This window comes from Equus caballus, chromosome 7 (assembly GCF_041296265.1).
Source record: "Equus caballus isolate H_3958 breed thoroughbred chromosome 7, TB-T2T, whole genome shotgun sequence".
Lineage (NCBI taxonomy): Eukaryota > Metazoa > Chordata > Mammalia > Perissodactyla > Equidae > Equus > Equus caballus.
The window spans coordinates 85289783-85315970 of NC_091690.1; the positions used below are offsets into that span (position 1 = coordinate 85289783).

At 46.3% G+C, this 26188-nt stretch overlaps 2 protein-coding genes across 4 annotated transcripts in view; one reads left to right on the top strand and one right to left on the bottom strand.

Annotated features, from left to right (window-relative positions):
- The window catches only part of SPON1 (spondin 1), a 245450-nt gene extending 229468 nt beyond the window's left edge, over positions 1-15982 (top strand). The window contains exons 8-16 of the mRNA XM_023646077.2: positions 1913-2114; positions 3106-3246; positions 3701-3776; positions 4807-4989; positions 8110-8280; positions 8376-8543; positions 9431-9595; positions 11622-11885; positions 13620-15982. Of these exons, the coding sequence (XP_023501845.2) occupies positions 1913-2114; positions 3106-3246; positions 3701-3776; positions 4807-4989; positions 8110-8280; positions 8376-8543; positions 9431-9595; positions 11622-11885; positions 13620-13783 (1534 nt within the window). The 3' untranslated portion in view covers positions 13784-15982. The remainder of the gene's footprint in view (positions 1-1912; positions 2115-3105; positions 3247-3700; positions 3777-4806; positions 4990-8109; positions 8281-8375; positions 8544-9430; positions 9596-11621; positions 11886-13619) is intronic.
- A 7088-nt stretch (positions 15983-23070) lies between these two features.
- Positions 23071-26188, bottom strand: part of RRAS2 (RAS related 2) — a 70141-nt gene continuing 67023 nt past the window's right edge. For all 3 annotated transcript variants that reach the window (XM_023646079.2, XM_070274808.1, XM_070274809.1), the window contains exon 6: positions 23071-24572. In XM_023646079.2, the coding sequence (XP_023501847.1) occupies positions 24485-24572 (88 nt within the window). In that variant the 3' untranslated portion in view covers positions 23071-24484. The remainder of the gene's footprint in view (positions 24573-26188) is intronic.

Consider the following 26188-nt stretch of genomic DNA (forward strand, 5'->3'; position numbering starts at 1 on the left):
GCAGATGCAAGGGCATGTGGGCCTGCAGCTAGGCTGGCCTGGCCTGGGCACGGGGAGCCTCTGGGCAGTGGGGGATGGGGTGGGACAGGGGAGGCTGGAGAGGGAGACAAAGCTAGGGCTCCGGCCAGGCTCTCCCCCCACCCCTGTGCCAGAGCCTAGACTGGCATCAAGCTAAACTGTGAAGTCTGCTCAGGGAGGCCTCCCTCCACTCCTCTCTCTTTTCTGATATCCATATGACCTTACACTGCTTCTTCTCTCAATAGCAGTAATAGCTCAGTGCCAGGCACTGGGCTAATTACTGTATGCAAGTTCTCTCATTAAACACTCATAATAATCCTTCAGAGGAGACATATGAGGAACCCCATTTTATAGATCTGCTCGCTGAGGCACAGAAAGGTTTGGTCATTTGTCCAAGGATACACAGCCATAAGAGGTGGTGCCAGGATGTACACCCCGGCTTCTCTCACTCTCTGCTCATTGTTTGATCCCATCTGGCCTGCCAGAGCCCAACGGGTCCAGTTCCACAGGGCCCAACAAGGTCTGGAGTCTTCACTTCCTGGGTGCAGGTGAGGACAGCCAGAAGCAGGTGATCGCAACAGAGGGGCAGAGGGACTCCCAAACAGCTGAGGTGGACCAGCTGCCAGCTGGGTTGAACAGACAAGCTGGTCCCCGCCAAGGATTCCCCACGATTAGCAGCCTGGTGTAGAGTCAGGCGGAGCTGCTTTCAAACCTCAGCCGTCTGCTAGCTGCGTCTCTAAGTTCATTAACCTCTAGGGGCTTTCCTTTCTTTTCTACAAAATGAGATAATAATTCTAACGCCACAGGATTGTCATGAGGCGAAAATAAAATGACGTGGGTCTGCCACCAAGTGTGCACTGAGTGATATGACTCTCTAACCAAGCCTTGTGGTGGGGCCACCTCCACTGATCTCATATAGCCCTGTCCACGCCTAAGACCTCCTAGCAACACGAGGAGACAGAGCTTGAAGGACTGCCTCTCAGAGCTCAGGGCTTGTCAGGCAAACGTCTCGGGCTCTACAGCTGGTCCCTGCTCGACAACTGGAGGCAGTGGCCAGGGAATCGGTTATGGTGCCAGGACAGAACCCTGCTGTGAGCGGCCTCTGGAGGGCAATGGAGGCAGCTTGCTGGGGGAGATGCCCCCTCTGACGGCACACTGTAGATCTCAGTAGAGTAAGAAAGGCGGAGGGCAGAGGATTTAGAAACTGCTGATGAAAAGAACACTGACCTTGAAATAGTATGGACTTGAGTTATCTCCATTCCACTACTTCTCTTTGTGACTCTGGACAAGTTACATAACCCTTCTGAGCCTCAGTTTCCTCACTCACAAATTGGAGCCAATAATCCTTCCCCTAAGTCCATTATGAGAATGTATACGAAAAGGCTTGGGGTGCTGTTAAGCAGTTTTCATTTATAAAGTTCATCTCGCGTCCAGCACAGCTGGGCGCACACACAGCACAAAGTATTTGTTCATTCATTTATTCAGAAACATTTACTGAGCATCTCCTCTGTGCCAGGCACTGCTATCGGCACTGGAAATAAAGCCATGAAGAGGGCAGACCCTGCTTTCCCCAAGCTTACACTCCAGTGAGAGAGGACAGTCAATAAACAGCTGAACAAACAAAGAAGCTAGCAAATACAAAATCATAGTAAGTGCTGCGGACACATTAAAACTGGATAGAGGCAGCTTATGGTTCTCTCCACAGGGACCAATGGATGGGCTCAGGACAGAGAAGGCTGTAAACCAGTAGTAGCCGAAGGCAGAGTTCAGAGGGGGACTGAGACTCTCCCTTCTTTCTGTGCCTCTCGTCCTTTCATCATGGTCTGGCCAGATGTCCCTCAGAACGTGCACCCCGGGAGTCCCTAACGTAATGGTCTCTGTATTTGGTTTCCAGGAGAGCAGCACCCTCGGCTGAATTTTCCGTGGACAGGACGCGTCACTTAATGTCCTTCCTGACCATGATGGGCCCCAGTCCTGACTGGAACGTGGGCCTGTCGGCGGAGGATCTGTGCACCAAGGAATGTGGCTGGGTCCAGAAGGTGGTGCAAGACCTGATTCCCTGGGACGCCGGCACCGACAGTGGGGTGACCTATGAGGTAGGCGTGTGCCTGGGGTGGTGAGTGGTAAACCTTCCTGAGCACCGCCTCCCTGTCCAGCCCTGTTCTGGGGTACTGGACACAGAGATGAGTCCGGCCCAGGCTGTGTCCTAGATGAGCTCACCATCTGGGAGGGGAGGCCAGCGTGGTCCCATCACATACTCACATGCTGTATGACCTGGGCCCTGGGGAGTGTCTGTGCAGCTGGCCAAGAAAGCACGGAGGGGGGATCTGCCACAGCAGTCCCCAGGTAAGCTAGGGAACAGCTGGCAACAGACCCGGAGGCAGAGAGACAGAATGGGGAACAGCAGGAAGTCAACGTACATTTCTCTGGGCCAGATTCTGAAGGGTTCTGGACAGCCAGACCGAGTTTGGATTCTCTCCTGAATGTCAGTATTCCTCAGATATGGTCAGCACACCCACTGCATCAAAATGTGGAGCCATCAGAAAACCAGTGTAGAACAATCTAGAATAGATGTTGGTAAACTATGGTTCATGGGCCAAATCGGGCCTCCCACCTGATTTGCAAACAAAGTTTCAGAACCAGCCTCATGCATTCGATTCCATGTTGTCGGGGGCTGCTTTCTCACAACTACAACAGCTAAGTGGAGTAGTTGTCACATAGTATGGCCCACACAGCCTAAAATGTTTATTGTCATGTGACCCTCTCAGACAAACGCCTGGTCTAGTAGCAAGAGCTCTGGATTCAGGACTGCCTGGCTCAGCCAGTGCCTAGCTGGGCCGATCTCACTGAAACTGGCCTTCTTCATCAGGGCATAATAATCCTACCGTGTATATGGGAGAATTTGAAAGGATGGATCTGCAGATTTCCACGCACAACACATGGCATGAATAGAATTCCGTAAATATATCACAGTTATCCTTGCTGTTAAATTCCTATCATGGTTTGTGTTCTGATCATTTAACAACAAAATTGCTTTTGTGGTTTTCAATCCCACTCTCTGTATCTGTGTTTTTTCCCCCACTGCAGTCACCCAACAAGCCCACAATTCCCCAGGAGAAAATCCGGCCCCTGACCAGTCTGGACCATCCTCAGAGTCCTTTTTATGATCCAGAGGGCGGGTCCATCACTCAAGTAGCCCGAGTTGTCATCGAGAGAATCGCCCGGAAGGTACTGGGTTAGAGCTCACCCTGGCACAGAGCCTGTAGTGCAAGGAGACTGTACCCCTTTCTGCTCTAGAATCTTAGGATCCCTGACATATTCCAAAATATGGAATTTCTGGACTTCCCAGGGTTTCTAGTATGCAAATTAATTCATAAGATGTAAATGAGAAAAATTAACACAGAAGTAGAGTTGGATGCTTCACTGAATGATTTGATCCAGGCAAACAGCTTTCATCATGAGTTCCATAATCGATTACTAATGTCTGTCATAGGTCAGGAAGTAGGAAGCTATGGCTTTATTGTCGTTTCTTTTTCAATCAGATTGTAACCATTGGCCCAGAACTCTGCTGTGGCCTGGGATTTGTACACAGGATGGGCATTAGATTTTATATCCTTCCTCATCTTTCCCCCACACATTCCATTCTTTAATGTGAGCCCTTCAAGTAAAATTCCTTTTGCAGGGGGAACAATGCAATATTGTACCTGACAACGTTGATGATATTGTAGCAGACCTGGCTCCAGAAGAGAAAGATGAAGGTACGTTGTTTTCCTTTGTTGCAGGTGGCAACATAAATGGGCACAATCTTTTGGGAAAGCAATTTGCTAACATGTTTTAAGAGCCACAAAAATATTATATCCTTTGACTTGGTAATCCGGTCTTGGAGGATTTCTGCTTGGGAGATAACCCAAAACAAGGCCAAGACTAGGCACAACGTATAAGGGGATTGGTGAAGGTATGACATTGGAATATGTACTCAACAGTATCGGGCCTTTAAAATGATCACGTAAATGCTACTTGCATAGCTTCACAGTATTCCCATCACTCTCTGCTTTGATTCTCACACTGGCCTGTGAGGCAAGTGTGGGTGCATCCATTCCCCCAGCAAGGAAAGTGAGGCCCAGATCCTACAGTCAGGAGGGAGTGGCACAGCCATGGCTTCAGCTCAAGTTTTCTCATGGGATCTGGAGCCAGACAACCTGGGATCTCATTTTGTGACTTTGGGCAAGAAGCTCGCCTTTCTACCATGGTTTCCTCGCCTGTAAAGTGGGGATAATAACAGAAGCTGCCTCGTGGAGAGTTGTCATTAAGGATCAAATGGGATAAAGCAGGGAAGGGTCGTAGAATGATGCTGGCACATGACGAGTGCTCAGTGAACACTGGCTGCCCTTATTCTTATCATGACATCTGTGTATGGGATCCCTGGGGAGACAAAGCAGCAAGACAAAGAAGCCTGTGCTTCCCCAAACTGCCTATGATACACCCCACCTGTGCGGAACGAAGTCTGCCAAGGCGAGGGACTGGAAATGACAAGACGTTCACACATGGAGGGGAAGGGATAGTAAGAGAATCTTCCTTATTATTACGTTATTTAGATATTGATTAATAGAATGCTAAAACGTAATTTTCAAAGGGAAGTAAATGCCTGCTTCCATCCCAGGAGTCCCGGGCTCACTGAGGCTAGTCAGGAAGCAGGGTTTTCTTGTCCCCAAATGAGCTTGTCTGGGGAGAGGGCCAGACACAGCTTCCACAGGCTCCCAGGGAAAACGTGTCACATGCTCTTTCCAGATGACACCCCCGAAACCTGCATCTACTCCAACTGGTCCCCGTGGTCCGCTTGCAGCTCCTCCACCTGCGACAAAGGCAAGAGGATGCGGCAGCGCATGCTGAAGGCACAGCTGGACCTGAGTGTCGCCTGTCCTGACACCCAGGACTTCCAGCCCTGCATGGGCCCGGGCTGCAGTGACGAAGGTGAGGAGACAACCGAGGCCAGCGAGGGGCTGGCAGAGGCTCAGGAAGGGAGGCCTGGCCTGGCTATGCCAGCCCCTCATACCTGGTCAGGCAGCGTCCCTAGTGGGGGCACCAGGACCCTGACTGAAGTTGTCAGCAGGGTCCCCCTGGGGCGGACTCCCCTCTCCAACAATGTCTTGAGGGCTCTGAACACAAAACGTGTCTTACGACATCAAAAGAATTCTTGAGACTGGCTGACCACCCTCTCCCTCCCCAGCCATGGAACTAAATATTCCTGAAGAGCCAACAAACATCTTATGACAAATTGCAAATAGCAAGCAGCCTGCTTCTGGGCCTTAACACCAGTCTTTTTATGAAGCAGGTGAACAGGAGGGCCAAGATTGAATCTAGATCCCTTGCCCTAATTCTCTGTCATTTATGGACCGTGGTGTACGTCCCACCCCCGCCTGAGTTGGAGCACTCACTTCCTGTGCCAGGACCTCTGGGCTGATGGCAAGCATTCTCAGTCTCTCTCTGCAATTGTCAAGGTCAGGCTTGAACTCTGAGCTTGTACTGCCTATGTCATGATGGCTCAAGCTTCAAGATGACGCTCAGCTGATTGCTGTGCAAAGGTCAGCTGCCTACTTTCCAGGCTAGGACTGCTGTCTCTGCCTGGACAAATCTATTCTCTGTACTCTGATCTTAACTCTCTCAGAGGTGCAATGAGGCAATGGGACAGGATGTATAGGCTGGGCTGGTTTATGGCAGGAAGAAAACCACTTCCAAGCTGAGGATAATTGAAGAAAGCTTACCCCACTGCAGGTCATTCACTTTCTGGCTCTTCCTGGGGGCCAGTCTTAAATACCTCTCCTGGCCACACTCCCATGGTGGTTAATTGTTAACTGTTTGTGTCCATGAAAAGACACTTCAGAGGGGAGTAAAGCCTGCCATGGACGGGCCATTCCTACAAACAGGCAGGGAGGAAGTTGTGACAGGCCTGGCAACGCTGGAGCCTAGCTGTCTTTCTTTGGCTGGGGTTGGGGAGCTGTCTACCTGAGGCCTGCGGTGGAAGCTGAGGTCTTTAATGTCCCCTCCGCTGGGAACAGTTCTTCCTCACATCAGTTCACGTGGCTCCTGGGTGGTAATAACAGTTCTGAAACATGTTGGGCTGTGCCTGCTTTTTTCTCCTTTGTTTTTGGTAGTATGTGATATCAAATTTACCATCTTGACCATTTCTGTGTCCAGTTCAGCGGTATTAATTACATCCACATTGTTGTGCAACCATCACCACTGTCCATCTCCAGAACTCTTTTCATCTCGCAAAACTGAACCTCTGTCCCCATTAAACACAAACTCCCCATTCCCCCTCCCCAGCCCCTGACAACCACCACTCTACTTTCTGTCTCTATGAATTTGACTATTCTAGGTACCTCATATAAGTGAAATCATACAGTATTTGTCGTTTTTCAACTGGCTTATTTTCACTTAGCACAATGTCCTCAAGGTTCATCCATGTCATAGCATGTGTCAGAACTTCCCCAGGTCAAACGTGTGGGTTCCAGCTGTGATTTACTGCACCACCAGCGCTGTCTAGCTACACTGTCCTAAGGTTAAATAACAATGTGTAGGCATCACACATGTGCAAATGACAGCCTGCGGACATGTGCAGGCTGGCCTCACACTCTGCCTTCAGTCCTTCTTTCTGGCTTCATCTCCCACTACCGCACACATATACACTCTATACAGGGGCATTTGTATGACCTGTTCCCTCCACCTGAAATGCAAATATCCTTTACCCAACAAAGGTGCGCTCAGATGTGCCCTCTTGTGTGAAATGTTCCCCAGAACTCCAAGAAGGAACGTGTTTTTCTCTCCTCTATGTTCCCCAATTCCCTAGGCTTACTTCTGTTGTCATATTTTCAATACCTGGAATTATTGCTAGTTTATGTGCCTATCTCACTCTCTGGAGGAGAACAAGATCCATATCTTACACATCTTCTAAACCTCAGAGCATACCACTAAGCGTTCAGTAAATCCTTATTGACATGAGTAAATGGATGGATGGGTGGGTGGATAGATGACTTCATTTCTATCTTCTTTTTTTAGAACTAAGCAGGCAAACACACACGCGCGTGCGCGCACACACACACACACACCTGTGTTTCCACCAGGAGCAGCACCCCTTCTCACCACCTTGGAAACAGGACCACCAAGCCATGGTGAGAGGTTCAATTATCTTTTCCACCAACCGCTGAGTGTCTCCTACATGATCATGACCCACTGATGGAAGCAAAGTCGTATATAGCCCAAGATATCAACTCAGAAGGCGGGTTCTATGCCTCCCTCATTCTTCCTCTACCTCCCCCTCTCCTGGCACACACAGACACTCCCTCTCCACTCCCTTCCCACCCTTGGCTCCCCATTAGCAGCTGGGGTTTTCTCTTCTGTCACCAACCTCAACTAGGCATTGAGATGTCTGTGGCCACTTAGCATAATCTGCTCTGGCTACAAATCAGCCCTGTGACTTCAGCTCCCTACGTTCCAAGGCCAGTCACACTCTACCCTCAGGAACAAAATTCTCTATTTTTCTAGACTGGCAACTGGCAGCTTTAGACAATAACTAAAGTCTCAGGTTCCTCTGAGCAAGAGAGCTTACATTGTATCTCAGAATATATATAATTTCTTTCCAGTGGTGTCCAACAGAACTTTCTGTGATGACGGACGTGTTCTCTATCTGCACGGTCCAGTATGGTAGCCACTGGCCACATGTGGCTAATGAGCACGTAAAAGGTGGTTAGTGACTGAGGAAGTGAATTTTTAATTTTATTTAATGGTCCTAAATGTATGATACCTCTTAGACCATACAAATGGATTATGACTTAAATTATATGTAGATGGAATTGTATCTTATACCACATATATATATAAAACATCCTTCTAGCCATCCAAGCATCTTTCAAACTTCATGGGATAAGGAGTGATCCTTCCTGAGTGCCCCCATGAACCTGGGAAAAGGCATTTCCTCATAGAGAGATTCCTGGTGTAAAGATTTACCCCTTTTATGTGCCCTTCCACCCTCAACTGCCTAATTCCTCTTAAATGCCAGCTGCTTCCTTCTTGGTTTCTGCCCTTGTGTTGCAGACGGCTCCACCTGCACCATGTCGGAGTGGATCACCTGGTCGCCCTGCAGCATCTCCTGCGGCATGGGCATGCGGTCCCGGGAGAGGTACGTGAAGCAGTTCCCGGAGGACGGCTCCGTGTGCACGCTGCCCACCGAGGAGACGGAAAAGTGCACTGTCAACGAGGAGTGCTGTGAGTGGGGCGCCGGGCGGCTGGGGGGCGGGGAGCGGGGGGCGGGACTCCCGAGGCCGCCGCAGCCACGACTCCAACGCCGCGGGACTCCCCAGCTCCCAGCAGCTGCCTGATGACTGAGTGGGGCGAGTGGGACGAGTGCAGCGCCACCTGCGGGATGGGCATGAAGAAGCGGCACCGCATGGTCAAGATGAGCCCGGCGGACGGCTCCATGTGCAAGGCCGAGACGTCCCAGGCGGAGAAGTGCATGATGCCCGAGTGCCGTGAGTGGGCATGGGGGTGGGCGTGGGGGAGGGGACAAGGACGGTATGGAGAACCACAGCACCTCCTACTACTACCACCATCAAGGTAGGAGGTTGGGCAGGTGGAAGGAGTAAATATGGTCCACCGTGCTTGCAGGGTACTGCTGGGAGCAAGATGAGGGACACAGGTGTGTGGACATGAACTGGACCCAGAGAGAGTGGCCTCCTTTGAGGGACATTCTGAGCAATGCTGAGGTGGCAAACTGCTGGCCTCTGGATAGAATTCACTTGCAGCTGTGTTATAGGATCCCAGAGTATCTTGTTTTTTTTTAGGAGAGGGAGTAATACATGTAGGCAGGATGTGCATTCCTCAGGGCATCATGGGGCCCCTCAGTCTTGTCCTGTGTTGGACTTCCCTAGCCCCATAAAGCACTACAACACGTGCTTTATGCACAAATGCACCTAGGCCCACACATCACTACACAAATGCACACATGCACACAGGTACATACACATTGTAGGGATTTCAGCACCAAAGTGTCCAAAAATGCAGCATTGAGCCTATCTTTTAGTGCACGGCTCTTGGGGCATATGGGATGTTTCTGTCTCTAGTAAGACCCTACTCAGATCCTCAGTGGTGTTTCAAGTGGGAACTTGTGTATTCATATTTCTGAGCCACATCTGACGTCATGTCATGACCACCAGCTGAGCCAGGAGAGATGCGGGAGTGAGAAGAGCAGTAGTCTGCTAAGACACTTCTCGCTCCATGGGGTTCACTCTTATCTGAACCTGTCAGTCAGTTTCACTTTACTCCAGGGGCCAGAGCGGGAGACGGGGTAGGGGGCACAAGGAGAGCAAAGAAAGCCAAGGAAGCCTGTTCTCAGTGGCAAACCTGGCTCTTGACCTAGACACCATCCCATGCTTGCTGTCCCCGTGGTCCGAGTGGAGCGACTGCAGCGTGACCTGTGGGAAGGGCATGCGGACTCGCCAGCGGATGCTCAAGTCTCTGGCCGAACTCGGGGACTGCAATGAGGAGCTGGAGCAGGTGGAGAAGTGCATGCTGCCCGAATGCCGTAAGTCCTGGAGCTCCGGGAAGCCCCCCACCTCCCTGCTCCGTTAACCAGCCCCGTGTGGTGACCATACTGCTAAGTCTTAGAGTACAGCTCCTTGCTGGGGAGAAAGAGTGTGTGTTTGGACCTCTGTGTCAGCAAAGTTACTTAAACTCGTAGTCAATCTCCTCATTAGTAATGGGGATCCCACTACCGTCTACAAAACACATAAACTGCAAGTTGCTGTGAAGTCTAACCGGGAGGCTTAGATGAAAACATTTAGCACAAGGTCAATAAACTTATTTCTTAATTCTTTCTCTCCCCTACCCCCACCCCCAGTTAGGGGCTTGTCTAACCCATGGTTTTTCGAAGCTTTTTAATTCTTTTTTCCCTCTCTGTGACCATATACCCATGACCAGAGGCTGGACGTTAAGTCAGTGGCTCCTGTACCCTTGCAGCCCTGATAAGAAAAGCAGCCAGCGGGAAAACCAGCCAAGTTCTCAAAAGCTCGCTGCCCACCCGCATCTCCTCCACAGCCTCTGTGATCAGCTGTGTATATTATAGGGGACTAATCTCCAAGGAGGGCACGCCAGTTTTTCTGGCTAGTCTTCCAAGAGAGCTTCTCGTTCAGGTGGTGGACACACTTGCTATGATCTGTTTTCTGGCTGCCTCTGAAATGCACTTTTAGTGTTTCATGCTCCCTCTCCCTGTTATTAATCTGGCTGCCCTTCTGGGTTCAGATCCCAGCTCTGTCCCTTACAGGCTGCATAACCTTCAGCAGATTCCTGAGCATCCGTGTTCCTCATCTGTAAACAGCAGGAAACACTTCCTACGTTGCTCTGAGGACAAAACCACATAATCGGTACAAAGTGCCAAGCACTGGACCTGGCAAGTCTAGGCCTCAATCTGATGTTACCTATTACAGTTCCTGAGCTGTTTTAGCTAGACTAACTCATGTGTGGAGATGACCCAGACTAAATAAAGCCTAAACTAAATAAAGCCTGGACTTTTAATAAGTAAGAGTGACCCTGAGTTCAACTCAGCTCACCAGAGTTGAGGCTCCAGAACCTTCTGACTGAGATGCTATTACCAACTTAAACTCTATATCCACAGGGTCCACTGAATGAAGGGAGAAGACAGTGAGCATTTATGGAGACTTACTGTGGGCCAGGAACTGGGTGGGAGTATTGTCTCATTTAATCCCCACAGCCTAATGAGAAAAATACCATTATGCCCATTTTGCAGATAAGAAAGCTGCCTGTGCTCCCACAGGGAGAAAAGGCCTGAAACTATCGAACAAAATGAGTATTCCTAGATCTAGCCGGCCCTCGCTCTGCAAAGCCAGGACAGAGTCTGGACACATTGCCTCCCTAGGACAGACACATCCTGAGAATCAGAATGATGGGTTATTTCCCTTCGACATTTGTGAGAATTTGCTGGATCTCGTACCATGATAAACCATAAGACATCTCATGCTTCCAGCCCCTTCTCTACTGAATTTCCCATTTCTGGCTCCTGTGTTTTTTGCACAGACTGCCATGATAGGACCCAGGATGATGTCGAGAACAAGAGAAGCTGCCTAGGTCTTACTGCAAAAGCCACAGTGTCCTTGGTATTGGTCTACGGGGTTCAGCTCTGAAAAACGGCCCCAGCGAGCTGTGCCTTCCCTGAGAAAATCTAAGTCCTCAGGACTGTGGGAGGCTGGTCTATGCCACTTGAGGCTGATTTGACAATCTAGAACCCGACAGAGCAGGGCAAGAGGCTCTGAACACATTTTCAAAGTCCCCCCAAAGCCCTTGAGTCAGAGAGAGGCCATAGGATGTGGGTTATGACCTGGGCACCAATCTTGCATCTACTGCTTACCAACCACGTGGGCCCGATGAATTTCAGTCTGCCTCTTGGAGCCTCAGTTTCTTCTTCTGTAAAATGGGATAACAGCACCTGCGTTGCATTCCTCATGACCTTGTGCTGAGATGTTCAAAGGGGAGTGTAAGTGACCATAGCTTGTGTCAGACATGAGATACACTCACGCCCGTCTGTGTCTTGCCAGCCATTGACTGTGAGCTCACCGAGTGGTCCCAGTGGTCAGAATGTAACAAGTCATGTGGGAAAGGCCACATAATTCGAACCCGGATGATCCAAATGGAGCCTCAGTTTGGAGGCGCACCCTGCCCGGAGACTGTGCAGCGAAAAAAGTGCCGCATCCGGAAGTGCCTCCGAAACCCATCCCTCCAGAAGCTGCGCTGGAGGGAGGCCCGAGAGAGCCGGAGGAGTGAGCAGCTGAGGGAAGAGTCGGAGGGGGAGCAGTTCCCAGGTACGGCTCCCAAGTGCGAGGCTGGATTCAGGCAGATGTCAAAGCAGGGGAAATTAGAATGGGTCTTGAAGAACTTATAGGAGTTCGCCAGTTAGAGAAAGGCATCCCAGGTAGCAGGAATAGTAATTGCAAAGGCACAGAGAAACCCAAGAGCAAGACATGTTCAGGCAATAAATGGGATGCAGATAGAGCACATGGTACCAAGGGAGAGGCAGGGAACCAAGATAGAGAGGTAGGGACCAGACCATAAAAGATCTAGTGTTTGCTGAGGATTTGAGACTTGATTCTTCAGGTGAAAGTTTTAAGCCAGAGAGTGACTTGAACAGACCTCTGTTGAGTGGTTGGGAGGTGGCAAAAACAGAGGCACAGAGGCCAGTTACATTTCGTTTGTAGCCCAGGAGAGAGACTGTGTGTCCTCCTCCAGCATAACTTGAGGGGTTTCCAGGACTTAAAAGAAAACTCCTTCCCAGGGCTTCACTGCTGAATAAGCTGGCCCAAGCCAAGAGTGCAGTATCATCAGCAAACTGATGACACGATGAGTGGGGAAGATCCATGCTTCAGTCTTGGGCGCAGGCCCATCAGAGGTCTTTGGATTCCCTGCAGTGGGTGAGGAGGGTGCCATGTAAAAGCTAAGGCTAAGGGGTGCGTTGAGTTTCTATTTGAAAAGTGCAGCTCAAATGACCCCTTCTGCTTTCCTCTTCTTTAAGACATTCCAGCTCTACCTAGGATGATGAGAGAACTGCAGATATGAGGAGCTACCTGACAGTTCACTATCTTTCCATTACGGAGCTGTTCCCATATCCAAATGTTGTGTGTTGCACCTGGCAGTCAGTTGGCCAGTCAACAACCATTCATTATGCCCAACTATGTGCCAGGCAGGCACCAACCCATGGAACTCAGCGTTACTGTTGACTGGATAATCATAAATGTGATTGGTTCTACAAAGGACTAATTTATAGAGCGCTATGGAAGCATTTTTTTTTAAAAAAGATCTAATCTAATCTCTTGGGGTCAGGGAAGTTTTCTTCACGAAAGGCGTGTTTATCTACATAGGAAAAATAACATATACTTGAGATTCCTTAGTATTTGGAGGCTAAGTGTTTGGGGGAGCAAAGCCTAAGAGAAGGTGGTTAATTGCTCCTTGAGCAGTTGCTGCATTAACAAGCCATCCCAAAACAATCTTTTGTTAACATGATTCTGGAGCTCAGTGACCTGGGCTGGCTCAGCTGACAATTCTGCAGTCTAGCTTAGGCTCATTCATGTGGCTACTGTCAGCTGGTGGCTCAGCGGGCACGGGAAGATCCAGACCGGCCCCGCCTGCATCTCTGGGGCCTCAGATGGGATGGCTGGGGCCTCCCTCCACATCGCCTCTCCAGCAGTCTAGTCAGGATTGCTTACGTGGTGGTGGAAGGGTTCCCAGCAGCTTTGTCAAGCCATGTTTGCTCATGTCCCATTGACCAAAGCACGTCATACAGCCAAGCCCAGATTCAAGAGGTGGAGAAACAGACTCTGCCCCTTGATGGGAAGAGCTGCAAAGTATTATGGCCCTTTTTTGCAGTCTATCACATATGTGCTAGCAGTCCCTAATAAGGACTCTAACCATTTAATTTAACAAATCACTACAAACAAGAGCAGAGAAGCCCAGACAACTAAATGTGACAGTTGTTTACTAGGGTTCAGCATCCCTGTTCCATCCCCTTTCTCTGGCCTAACCAGGCCTTCTCATGCTTTCAGGCTGTAGGATGCGCCCGTGGACGGCCTGGTCGGAATGCACTAAACTGTGTGGAGGCGGGATTCAGGAACGCTACATGACTGTCAAGAAGAGGTTCAAAAGCTCCCAGTTCACCAGCTGCAAAGACAAGAAGGAGATCAGAGCATGCAACGTTCACCCGTGTTAGCAAGGGCACAAGTCTTCCAGGCTGCACTCTGGGTCCCACAGAGTCACCAATGGCTGGATTGTTTGCTTATTTGTTTAATGCAATTTAAATCGTGTACACTAGTTTTCATTTCTGCAGTGTGGTCCACCCCGTAGTCTTGTGGATGCCAGAGACATCCTTTCTGTACACTTCTTGGTGGGCACAGGCTGCGTGGGGCTCCCCCATCCTCAGCCAGCCCTCCTCTAGCACAGAAGGGGGTAGTGTCAGCCACCCTGTACTAAACGGAAACACGTCCCTCTGGGGCATCCACCTGGGCAGCAGGACAGAGGCCCTGGCCTCCTCCACATGGAGAGGCAACTGTGTGTGGAAATTACTCTGTCGCGGTCCCCGGGTGTGGCAGGGACGAAACACTCCCGGGCCGCTGGAGGCAGATTCCCCTCGTTCTCGTCTTAGGCCTGCTACTCGCTCCTGCAGGAAACTACTGTTTGCCCTTCTCTTTTCATTCGGTGGGACTTTAGGCCCCTTGTGAGTCTCCTGTCATCAGTAGTTCCTGGGGAAAGCAGCTGGGAGAGGTGAAGAGGAGCCTTGATGTTGAGTGGCTTTTCTTCCTTCCCTGAGAATTTCTGAATACATTTATCTCACCCTTAATGTTGGTTCTTGGTGCCCCACAGGAAAGAGATGATGGCTGCTTTATTTGGACGTAAGGTAACCAATTATTACACCCAAGGCAAAAGGTACAAAGTCCAGAAAATATTTTTCCCTTGTTTCGGTTTTTGTGTGTGTGTGTGCCATAATTCTCCTAGCAAGCCAGCCTTACGAACCTTCTGATACCAGATCTCACTAGAACTGAGGCCAAGGCAGCAAAGCTGGCCTCTCCAGCAGTCCCGAACCTGAGCTTTTAAAATCTTCGGCCACACATCTAGACTTTTAAGTTTTCAAACCAGTTTCTAACACGAAAAAAATTTTTTTAGTCATTCAAACATTTTGCTAAGTCTGTCTGCGGCCCACCAAGCCATTCCTTCAACAAAAATACTCTCTCTGTACTTTAAAAGGTTTTTTTAGTCATAAAATTTTATAGAGAGAAAAAGTGCTTCAGAGACCAAGAAGAACTGAAATGTAGAGAGAAAGGAATCTTAGAGAATCAAGCTGGGCAAGAAGCTCTGGTGGGAAGTGGAACGCACGTCAGCCCCCCACCCAGGGCTCCGGTCCTCCGACACAACCGTGGGGAAGGGCAGGGCGTTCTGTCTCCTTCCGACCACTCAGCACACCAAATTCGGGGAGACTGACTACCAAGAATTAGTGTAAAAGGACATTTTACCAAGTTCAGTCCATCAGCAGTTTTACTCATTCATTGACTGTTAAAATTATTTTGTTTCTGTTGCAGGCTTTCTTTATTATGCTTAATCCAAATACGCGTCATGGATGAGATGCATACAATGCTTTGAATACACTATTTTAAGAATTTGCATTAAACACATCAGGATACTTCCAAACACAACATATATATGCTAGAATCTTGAATCTGTATTATTTTCTTTACACAAGAGAGACTGTTCAATAAAAAACTCATTGGGTCTGTCTTTTGTGTTTTTAAACTAATTCAGCGTTCAGAGGTTGGGTCTTTTTACAGTTTTATCCGCCTCAAACATTCGGCAAGAGATAACGGTTTGCTCCCTCACTCTAGAGGGGCCATTACTACCACATCCCTGAGCTTTCCGGAGGTGTCAGTTTTCCTACATTGTTTTCTTAATCCTTAAGTGAACTGCTTTCTCCCCCAACAAAGGAGCAGAATAGAAACAAGAGGCTGAATTTTCTCCTTGGACAAAAAAAGTCTGGATACAGAATCTGCCCACTTCTGCAGCATTACTCTTAGCTGCCTAGAGGCGTGCTTACTCTCAACCCATGCGCATCGAAGGTCAGGAAGACGGTGTTTCCTAAGTCACTCTAAGGACAAGCCACCCTAGTATCTCATGTTCGTATCTGATCCCTTTTGGGTACATTTTTAATCCTAATTTTGGAGGCTTCAAACCAGGTAACTGGTTAATGGCTGAGAATGGGTAACGTGTTTCTTGTCACATCCGTGTTATTTTTTTGTTTATTTGCAAGAGGGAATTTATAAGAAGCGTCAAATCTCTTTCTTACCAAAGTCTTGTGTTAGGTGGTTTATAGTTTTTCTGGCTAACCAATCATTTTGGAAATAAAGACTTTTTACTACAAAAATGAAATTTGTTTGGACTTCCACTTGAGATGGTAAACAGATCATGAGATGCCCAGTAAAAATTGCCATATAAAGAACAACTATAATTGTTGTATATATTTTTATCAATGCCAAACCATTTATAATCCAGTTTACATCCACATTTTCAGAGGACAGTAAGTTCAGAGGTAGATTCCCCAACCAAACATCGGGTCACTCACCTGTCACCTTGCCAATGCATTATTTGAAAGAAATCTGTTGTAGCAACTGAGAATAAAGCCTGGGCTCCTTCAGACCCAGAATTTTAAAAATTTTAAAATATTTTGTGCTGTTTTTAGTTTGAACTTTGTGTATTAAACATGTTTTAGGCATAGTCAAAGTCTGTATGTTCCTTCCAGGAAGTCAGGGCATAGTACACATTTTCACATGACTGGAATTCTCCAGAACTTAGTCCAGGTCAAGTCCGTGGCTAAAACGTCAATACACAAAAATTCTCCATGTCAAATTATTCCTATGACCTAACAAACAGCCACAAGTGTCAAGCAATAGTTTAAAGGAGTTAAATATTAAAATGTACCAGGACTGTATGCTCGGTCCTTTTTCCACAGAATTAAATATTTATATTCTAAAGAAATGAATACTATTGTCCAAATAAGACTAAATATAAATGTTTAATCCCCAATTACAACACAGAATCAAGGAAGACACAGACATTCCACTATTTGGTTATTTGGTGCTATTAATCTTGATAATAGAATGATTCATTTTGTTCTTCATATTGCCAATAGGGAGAATGAATGAAAATAAGTTAGTCCCTTTTGAAAATAAGTGAGGTGCTGGAACAAACTATATGCTAATGAGCATGAAGATAATTCTTCAATTTAAATCCTTTGAAACCTGTGAGCAAAAGATCTGTACTAAAATGTCACATTTAAATAATGGCGTCCCTGCCTTACAAACCCTGTCGGTTCGAAGGGTGCAGACACTCTGCAGGGCAGAGAGGAAGAGTCGTCTGGTGGTTAATTGCCAAGATGGGAACCTGGGTTCAACCACTACTGTGCCTGAGCCACCATGAGAGCTGGGGGCCGTTCTTTTCCCTTTTCTGGCCTCAGGCTTTGACACAAGCATTCTTACACTGAGGGATTTCTCTGCCCCACCCCCACAATTTAGCCAGTTCTCATCTTGAGAGCCGGTCCCGATGGGAACCTGATGTGAGAGTCACCAAAGGCCAGTTCTACCCCACCAGTCCCTCACTTCTTCATAAACCAGTAAATGCCCACTTTGTGGTGAAGCTGGTTTGAGCCGCATTTCTGTCACTTAGAACTGAAAATGTCCTGACAAAATACACACGCAGTACTTTTGCCCAGCTATCATTACAGCAAAATGCAATTTCAGACTTTTCACTTAACATTCATGATGTTGTAACCTAAGATAGCATTCATTAACATTTCTCATATTGCTCTAAATTCTGCATAAAACTCTGAATACGTTCTTAACTACTTCCTGGCTTTAAAACTGATGGGTAATAATTCTCCTGTTTTAATAGTTCTCATTAACTCATTAACTGTTAGGTGTTCAGTTTTCCTTTACTTCAAATAATTTTAAGTATTAGCAGAAGGGAAAAGGGCAAACATCTTATTCAAGACTACTGACTTCTTTACAACACCTGGAGTTGTGAAAATAGTCTCGATTTTTTTCTGGTGTTGGCATGCAACTCCTACTGGGTGATCTTAGGCTGGAATTTACTAGCCCATCTGGGAAGTCAGAGGACCACTTGTGAAAAACACCTGAACTTCCGCTCCCTCACTCACTACATTAGTGCTCCTCAGAGAGACCTGCGGCCTGAGAACATCCACAACCGTTCATTACCATCCTACGACGAGATAGGGAAATTGAGAGCAAGCCTTCAGAAACTTTTAGAGTAGTTTGACAGTGCCACAATATCCAAGAGTAGGATTATTTTTCTAGTAGTTCATTTTTAAAATTACATTTAGCAAAAATATCATTCCACCTAGTGGAGATTAAAATTTTTTTAAACTCGCCCTTCACCTCAGATGGTCTGAGAATCACTGTACCATGCCATCCCCACTCCCCAGTCCGAAAGGGAAGCCAGCCTGCAAACCACAGGTTTTGAAATCTCTCAAATGCTTAAGTATCTATACGTAGTATCTACTTCTAGACTTGCAAACCTACATATCTGGGATTAAGTGCCCTGCGCTGGCTCTTTTTCGTACTCCTCTAACATCCTACCCTGTCAAGCAAGGTAACTGCCCCATGACCCTCTGATTTTGTCACAGAATTTCTCAGAATAGCAACCTACACTTACTTCCTCCACTTCCTTGCCCTCCAGTCACACCACAACCTACTGTAATCTGGTTCCCCCAAGCAGATGACAGAAACAACCTCTCAAAGTCATCCATAACCTCTAAGCAACCGCTGCTGCCCGCTACTGCCCCGTCCTGGCTCAGCACTGCAGGCTTTTCACCACTCCCTCGGCTTCCCTGACAAGAGTCTCCCGGTTCGCTCCCGTTTCTGCCAGCTTCTCTTGGCTTTTTGCTGCGTTTCAATCTTCTACCCCCAAAGTCTTGCTCTTGGACCTTCTCTCAAACACTCTCTTTCTACTTCACTCCACTCCCACCTCTGCAATCATTAGCTCAAAAGAGAGAAAATTCCAAATCTGCACTTTTAGCCCCAGCCTCTTCTTTTGAGCTCCAGTCCCCGTTCCCAAATGCCTCCTGGACTAACCCTGTATGTAATCGCCACCATCATGAGGCAATTCCAGCACAACAGGGTTGCCTGGGCCGCTGCTTCATTTCTCAGATGGTTTTCCTGCACATGACAGGCTATACGGGTAAAGCAGTCCACACAACAGACATAGTTTTGCCCTCACAGAGCTGATGATACCCAGGTACAGGTCAGACAAAATACTCACAGATGGTTAAGTGTCATTAAGTAAACACAGGGCACTGTGGCATCAGGACAGGTGGTCTAAGAGGGCTCTCTGAGGAGGTGGTGTCTAAGCCAAGAGCAAAGGAGGAAATGGCTAATTGGAAGAGAAGAGTGAAGCAACTAGTTTGGAAAATCCTCGGCACGTTCTAGGGTGTAAAAAAGCAAATCAGCGCGAGTGTGAGTGAGAAGCAGGCGGATGACAGACCCCGCGAGGGGCTTTCCTTGTACAGTGTGGTAAGGACTCTGGAATCTGTCCAAAGGCTCTGAGATGGTGACAGATTTTAAGCAGCAGTGTAACATTTAATTGATGGTCTAAAATAGATCCCTATGGCTGCGCTGAGAGAACAGCTTTGCGCGGGCAAAATGGAAATAAAAAGACTACTTCAGAGGCCACTGCAGAAACCTGGGGGTGAGATCAGAGGGCTTTAGACAAAAGCGGCAGAACAAATGAAAAAAGGACGGGTGCCATTTGGTACCTGACCAGTCTTCCCTAAACCACACCCCTCTGTCATTCATTCTACTGCTGGGTTAGATCCAGGCGCTCCTCGTTCAGGCTCCTTGCAGTTTCCCATTATACACAGAAGGGCCATCCTATTCAAAGCCCTCCCCCACCAAGCCCAGTCCACCTCATCATTCTTTCGTCCCAGTGCTTTTAAAATCCTTTGAGATTTAGGTTCCAATTCCAGAATACACCGTGCATTCTGCCAGCTCTGTGCCTCTGCCCAGGCTTTTTCCCAGCTTTCCACCACCTCACTCTTCTCTCCTCCCCATCTCAAATCTCACCAATCCATCAAGCCCCAGCTAAACCGCCACTTCTAATTAGGAAGCTCCCTCAGGTTTCCCAGGAGGAATATATACCATCGCTTCTGCTGGCCCTGGCAACTCTCTGCATGCTTCTCACATTCTGCCTTAACTCTACTGTGTCGGCATTTGTTTTTGTCACTCTTAATCTTCCTCCACTAGATACTGAATAATTTTTAGGAAAGAAAAGCTCCACATTTATTCCCAGAACACCTAATAAAGCCTTGTACAAAGAAATCTGTTTCAATGAAAATACCTTCTTTCTAAAAAGTACTTTGAAACTTTATAAGCAGTCACTGGTTAAAAACCCTTAAGTGACCAAGTGATACAGAAAGTGACCACTTTCTCCTTATCTCCTCCTATGTACCTGCCAGTTAGCTGTTCAATGGGACCATTACGTATAGGAATGGGAAAAGAAATTAAAACAAGTGGTGATGAAAGTTAGAAAAGAACAGGCTAGACCTTAAGTATACACAGACTTGTTACATCAAAATTTAAAAGTCAAATGATATAGGGACCAATTTATATCATAGAACTCTGAAGCCTCAGATTTTGAGAATCATCAATGCAAGATGTATGTCAATAGGGCATAATGTCCAACTCTGAAATACCGTAAATCCCTAAACAAACAACAATAGCAAGACAATTCCTAGGACAGAAATTCATGACTGTCAATTCAGGAAATCCTGTTTGAAAGAATTTCCACATATATAGACATAAGAGATCCTAAAGCTGGCAACGTAACCTCAAATGCTAAATGTGCTACAGAGCAGGCCTGGCAAACCACGGCCCACAGATCAAATGCAGTCTCCCATCTGTTTTAGTACAGAATGGTTCTTACAATTTTAAACGAATTTTGGGGGAAAAATTCAAAAGATGATGAATTTTCATGACATGTGAAAATGATATGAGATACAAATTTCAGTGTCCACAAATAAAGTTTTATTGGAACACAGCCACATTCATATGTTTAGACACTGTTTATGGCTGCTTCAGTGCTACAATGGTGGAGTTGAGCACCTGGGACAGAGACCACATGGCCCACAAAGCCCAAGATGATATTACTATCTGGCCCTCTACAGAAAAAGTTTGCCAACCCCCTCAGCCAAAGAGAAAAAAACGGCCACACAGACAAGGACTATTCATGCCTTGAGATGGCCATTCCTTATTTTTTTTGGTGAGGAAGACTGGCCCCGAGCTAACGTCTGCTGCCAATCTTCTTTTTTTTTTTTTCTCTCCCCAAAGCCCCAGGACATAGTTGTATATCCTAGTTAGAAGTCATTCTAGTTCTTCTAAGTGGGATGCCACCACAGCATGGCTGACAAGCAGCGTGTAGGTCCACGCCCAGGATCCAAACTGGCAAAACCTAGGCCGCCAAAGCGGAGCATGCAAACTTAACCACTCGGCCACAGGGCCGGCCCTGAGACTGGCCATTCTTGTGAGATAAGATTTCAAGTCAGAGATTAAGAGGGATTCCAGGCTCCTCTGATTTTATGATGGAAATCAAACGGGAGAGACTTAGGCCTCCAATCATAATGGAGTGACAGGAACTCGATTTCTGCTCCTACCTTAGACAATCAGAACACTGGACTAAATATGTGAAACAACTGTTTTCAGACATTATACACCAGGCAACACAGGACTACAATGCCTGATGGAAGAGAAACAAGTAAGGTAAACCATAAGATTGCCCTGGCTTTCCGCCTGGAGGCACATTCCAGACTGTACAGGGGAGGGAGGGGTTCCAAGCAGGGCACAATGCTTCCCTGAGCTGAAAAGACAGAAACTGGAGATTAGGGAGTTGGAGGCAGCTGAAAGTTGCAAGACAAAGTCCTGGAGGGGAGACAGTTACCCAGAAAAAGAGCTCCAAAAATATGCATAGGGTCAATGAGTCTTTGCTGAATATTAAGATACACACGTAGAGGGTGAAACTGCAGGAGGCTGGGAATTGTTTGAGCTCCCACTAACCAAACTGAAGAGTCCTCACTGACTATGCAGAGCATTCAAGAGAGACCCCAAAAGGGCCAGACCTTAGCAGTGGAGCTAAACCACCCAAAGAAAACAGCTACTTGAGAATGAATGAAGCTTAAAAACAAGCCTTGAAAGGACCAAACTGAACTGCAAGTAAATTAACTGACTACTAGAACAAAGCCCAACCATCTTCAGAGGAAGACAACAAAACCCAGGCACCCAACAACATAAAACACACAACGTCCAGCATCCAATCGAAACTTACCAGACATGCAAAAAAAGCAGATAAATGTAACCCATACCTAGAGGAAAAACAGTCAATAGAAACAGACCCAAAAATTAGAGACGATGGGCTCAGGACAAAGGCGTTAACACAACACTATAACCATGTTCAAATACTCAAAGCAGCCATTCTCAACGAGGGTTCTGCAAGAGAATTAAGCCCTATAAAAAGTTATTTGAGGGACTACATTCTCAATTCTCTCAAGGGTGGTACACAGCTAGAACCATTCTAGATGCACAGATGAGAGGTTACTGCATTCACACAACAGATAAGGCATTAGACTCAACTCTCTGGGAACTCAGTTGAGAGGCTGGATAAGAGAAATAAACGCACAACATGAGGAGGAAGGAAATAGAAGACACAAAAAAGAACCAAATAGAACTTCTACAGAGGGAAAAAACACAGTGTCTGAAATGAAAAATTCATTAGATGGGATCAACAGCAGATTAAACAAATGCAGAAGAAAATGTCAGGGAACTTGAAGATGTAGCAATAAAAATTATCCAAAGTGAAGCACACAGAGAAAAAACGAAGTAAGTTGAGACAACAAAATTTAACTTTCAAGCTGCTTTGCCACAAACTATCTGTTCAGAACAAAATGAAAGGTTTCCCATTAAATCTGGATATTACGTAGACAGTCTCTTGCTACATGAAGTTACTCATGATAAATAAAAAACTTTCCTTACTGAAAGTACTAACAAGGATAAGTAATAGTGCTATAGTATCAAAAGCCACAGGATAAAGGTGGTATCTTCCTGGGCAGTAATTTTAATTAGCATTCAAATAAATGTGTGTGCTTCGTTTGAGGCTTCATCCTCAGAAGGGCATATGTGGAGGGATTCACCCTCCTCTCTCTTCTAGGGCTGGGGTTCTCTGTCAGGAGCACTTCACAGAAAAAGCTGAAGAAACACTGACTTAAGAAAATATTCAAGAAATCACTAGGAACACCAAGCCATTTCACTGCAAGTTCACCTCCTAACTAATATTGATTTTTAGATTCAAATCCTAAGGCAGTGCTGGGACAAGGCATAGAACTACTAAAATAGGTTTCCTCCAACACTCATTCCTTCAAGAAATTACCAAAATAACCAGTCATCAAGCATCATCTTGTAATAGATCAATTTTAATTCTAGCACCTGAAGCTATACAAGGGTACGCTTTATAAACTTCATGGGACTGTTGTACACGTTCAGTAAAGTGACAACTGTGCAATACCACTTAGTATCTCAAAATCAGGAACATACTTTTGAATTGTTTAAACACAATCCACAGAATTAAAAACAAAATCAGAAGCCATCCACAGTTACGCTAATTGTCAATTAAAAGCTTTGCACTTACTACTTGATCTAACAGTCAATATCTAGGAGGGGATATCGAAAGTGATTTCAGAGTCTCGTCCTGTTGTACTCTCTCGGGAAGATTTCTTGAGTAGGTACGTGACTGGCCAAAGGGGGGCACAACCAGGACCAGAATAGCAAGTAAGTTCTACCACAGTTTCTGTAGTTTTCACTTTTTTCTTCTTTGTCAGTTAAAAGTGAACAGTGAGAATTAAATACTTATCTTTACATATACACAAGGTATGCTGTGAAAGCATATTTGCTTACAAACATATAAAAATACTTGTTAACTAGTTTGATAAGAAAATAATGTATAAAAGTATATAGCAAAAACATTAATCATCTCTGACCCTGGAAAGATCAATTCCATATTTTATATTACAAACAAAAACAGTTTTAGTTTTTTTTGAATCCCTTATCCAGAAATACTTGAAAAAGGAAGACAGACAGAAATTATTTATTTTTACTCTCAACATGGCTGTGAAAAGAGTTAAATTAAAAAATCAAGAACATTGAAATGCCTAAGTCCAGAATGAGACCAAATATTCGACCACACAGAGTATTATCATCTTTAAGAGTAGCAGTAATAATAAAGGCTTTATACGTAGTTTTTAATCTATAAATACAATAGGCATTTTGGTATTTTGGCCACTGGAAAACAAAGGCTGTAGCTTTAGTAAAGGTCTGAGATGCCTCACTTGTGTGGATTCAATTCAGTGTATTTAAAGTTAACTAACGTTGACATCAAAATTTTTAGAGACAGGCAAAAATTCACATTTTTAAAAAAACTCCTTATGTTTCTATTTAGAGTAACAGTAGGCAATATGATTCCAGAAGTTAAAAGTTATTTCACAACCTATGACTTCAGCCTGGCAAACAGCTTAGGTTCCAAAACTGATTCATCCCTATTAAAATGTAAGCCCTTAAAAAAGAATGTGTCTGTGTATATAGATATATATTTTAAAGGAATCAGATAATCTTTGAAGCAGCCTTAGTGTTTCCTTTCAATTTGTCTGAAAATGACCATAGGATGAGCTTCACGGAAAGGACTAGCCAGCTTCTTGGTCTAAGGCTACCACGGTGGGCATCCGTCTAAGGCTAGAAAGGTACCAACGTGACGTAAACCGTAAGAAGAGAAGATGAGGGCTTTTCCTGGCAGTTGGTAGCTAAAACTCAGGGGATTCTTAGAAAATGACACAATGGCAGCCTTTCTTGTCTTTTTCTTTCCGCGTTGGTTCTGGTGAAGGAGGACATTCCTGCTCCTGAAACTTCCTGTAAGACAGAAAAACCTAGATATAACTGCCTTCTTGGTAATATATTATTACAAGCGCAGGTTATTTCTGGACGAGTCTGGTTTACGTGCATAGGCTTTTCAGCATTAAATTTCAACCAGGGAATCAAAGCAAGTCTCTGGGTGTTGGGGGAGGCACAAATGCTTCAACGCCAGCATCAGCAGAGCTGTCGCGTTCCATTAATGAGCTCCATTAACGAGCGAGGCTTGAATCAGATGAAATGCTGAACTCAATAACCCCTAAGCTCCCTTCCCAATTTGAAATTCTGTGCCTCGCAGGTACACTCCAGAAGAAACGCCCATCACCAGGTGCAACAGAGCAGACAGCCTCACGAGGCGGGCCGTTCCTCTGCCTGTTCCGCCACGTCTTAGCCGCAGGTCAGCATTAGACACGGTAGCTGACCTCTCTGAGCCGTGGAGCGTTAGAAGCAAGTAATAAGAACCTACCTTTCACAGCTGCTACGAGGATTAAAGAAGAGGTTATGTTTAAATGCCTAACAGGGCCTGGCATAAAAATGCCTCCTCTGCCCCCTTCTCTCTCCTGTGTGACTGATGGGTATAAATAACTCTGAGCCTCCAAACCGGGAGTGTCAAAACCAAGGACAAAATATTTCAAAATGGCAGTAAAAATTATTTCAAGAAGGCACTGCTTCATCGGCGTGCGTGTGGTAAAATGCACGTAAAATTTACCATCTTACCATTCTTAAGTTTACAATTCAATGGCATTAAAAATATTCACAATGTTGTACAACCAGCACCACCATCCATCTCCAGGACTCTTTTCATCTCGCAAAATTCAAACTCTGTATTAATTTAAAAAATAACGGAACTTCTATTTTTAACAAACTACTAAAAAATAAAAAAACTATAGTCTCCACCACTGCACCCCCCCCAAGAGAAGGCCCTGGGGCAAGGGGCTGAAAAAAGTACAAGCAGCCCATAGCTCAGAGGTCAATTCACCTTAGACACACAATTAACACCAGCCCACTCCACACACCTGTCCAACTATCTAACCAGCAGAGAAACCAGTGGATCTAGAGAGCAGCGGGTGAAGGAGGGCCAGGTTACCAAGACTCAAAATAATCAAATCAGGCGCCCCCTCCCCCCGCCTCCCCCCCCCAGTAAAGCAACTCCATCTTGCTCATACACAAACACACACAGGTTACTCCAGCCGACCTTGCCCATCACCTCAAACTTCCTGGAACCCATCAACACTTTCTGAACCACAAGGGCCTCAGAGGCCGGCTAACAGAAAAACTCTGCGCAGTCTGGATATTACACTTCACGGCCCATGGGACAGCTGGGTCTCTGCTATCTAGTTTACTCAGCCTGGGAGGAGGAGGCCGGCAAGAAGCAAAGCTATGAGCACAGGCTCTGGAATCAGAGATACGGACTCAAGTCCCAGCTCTGCCTTCATTTAAGACGTCTAAACTTTGAACCAGTGATTTAACCTCTCTGTACCTGTTTTCTCATCTGTAAGTGGGGATAAAGGAAAGTATTTAGCTTATTGGGCTGTGGTGAGGATTAAATGTAATAACCCACGTAAGGCACTGAGCGCGGGGTCTGGCAGAGATCCCCACTCGAATGTCAGCTGCTG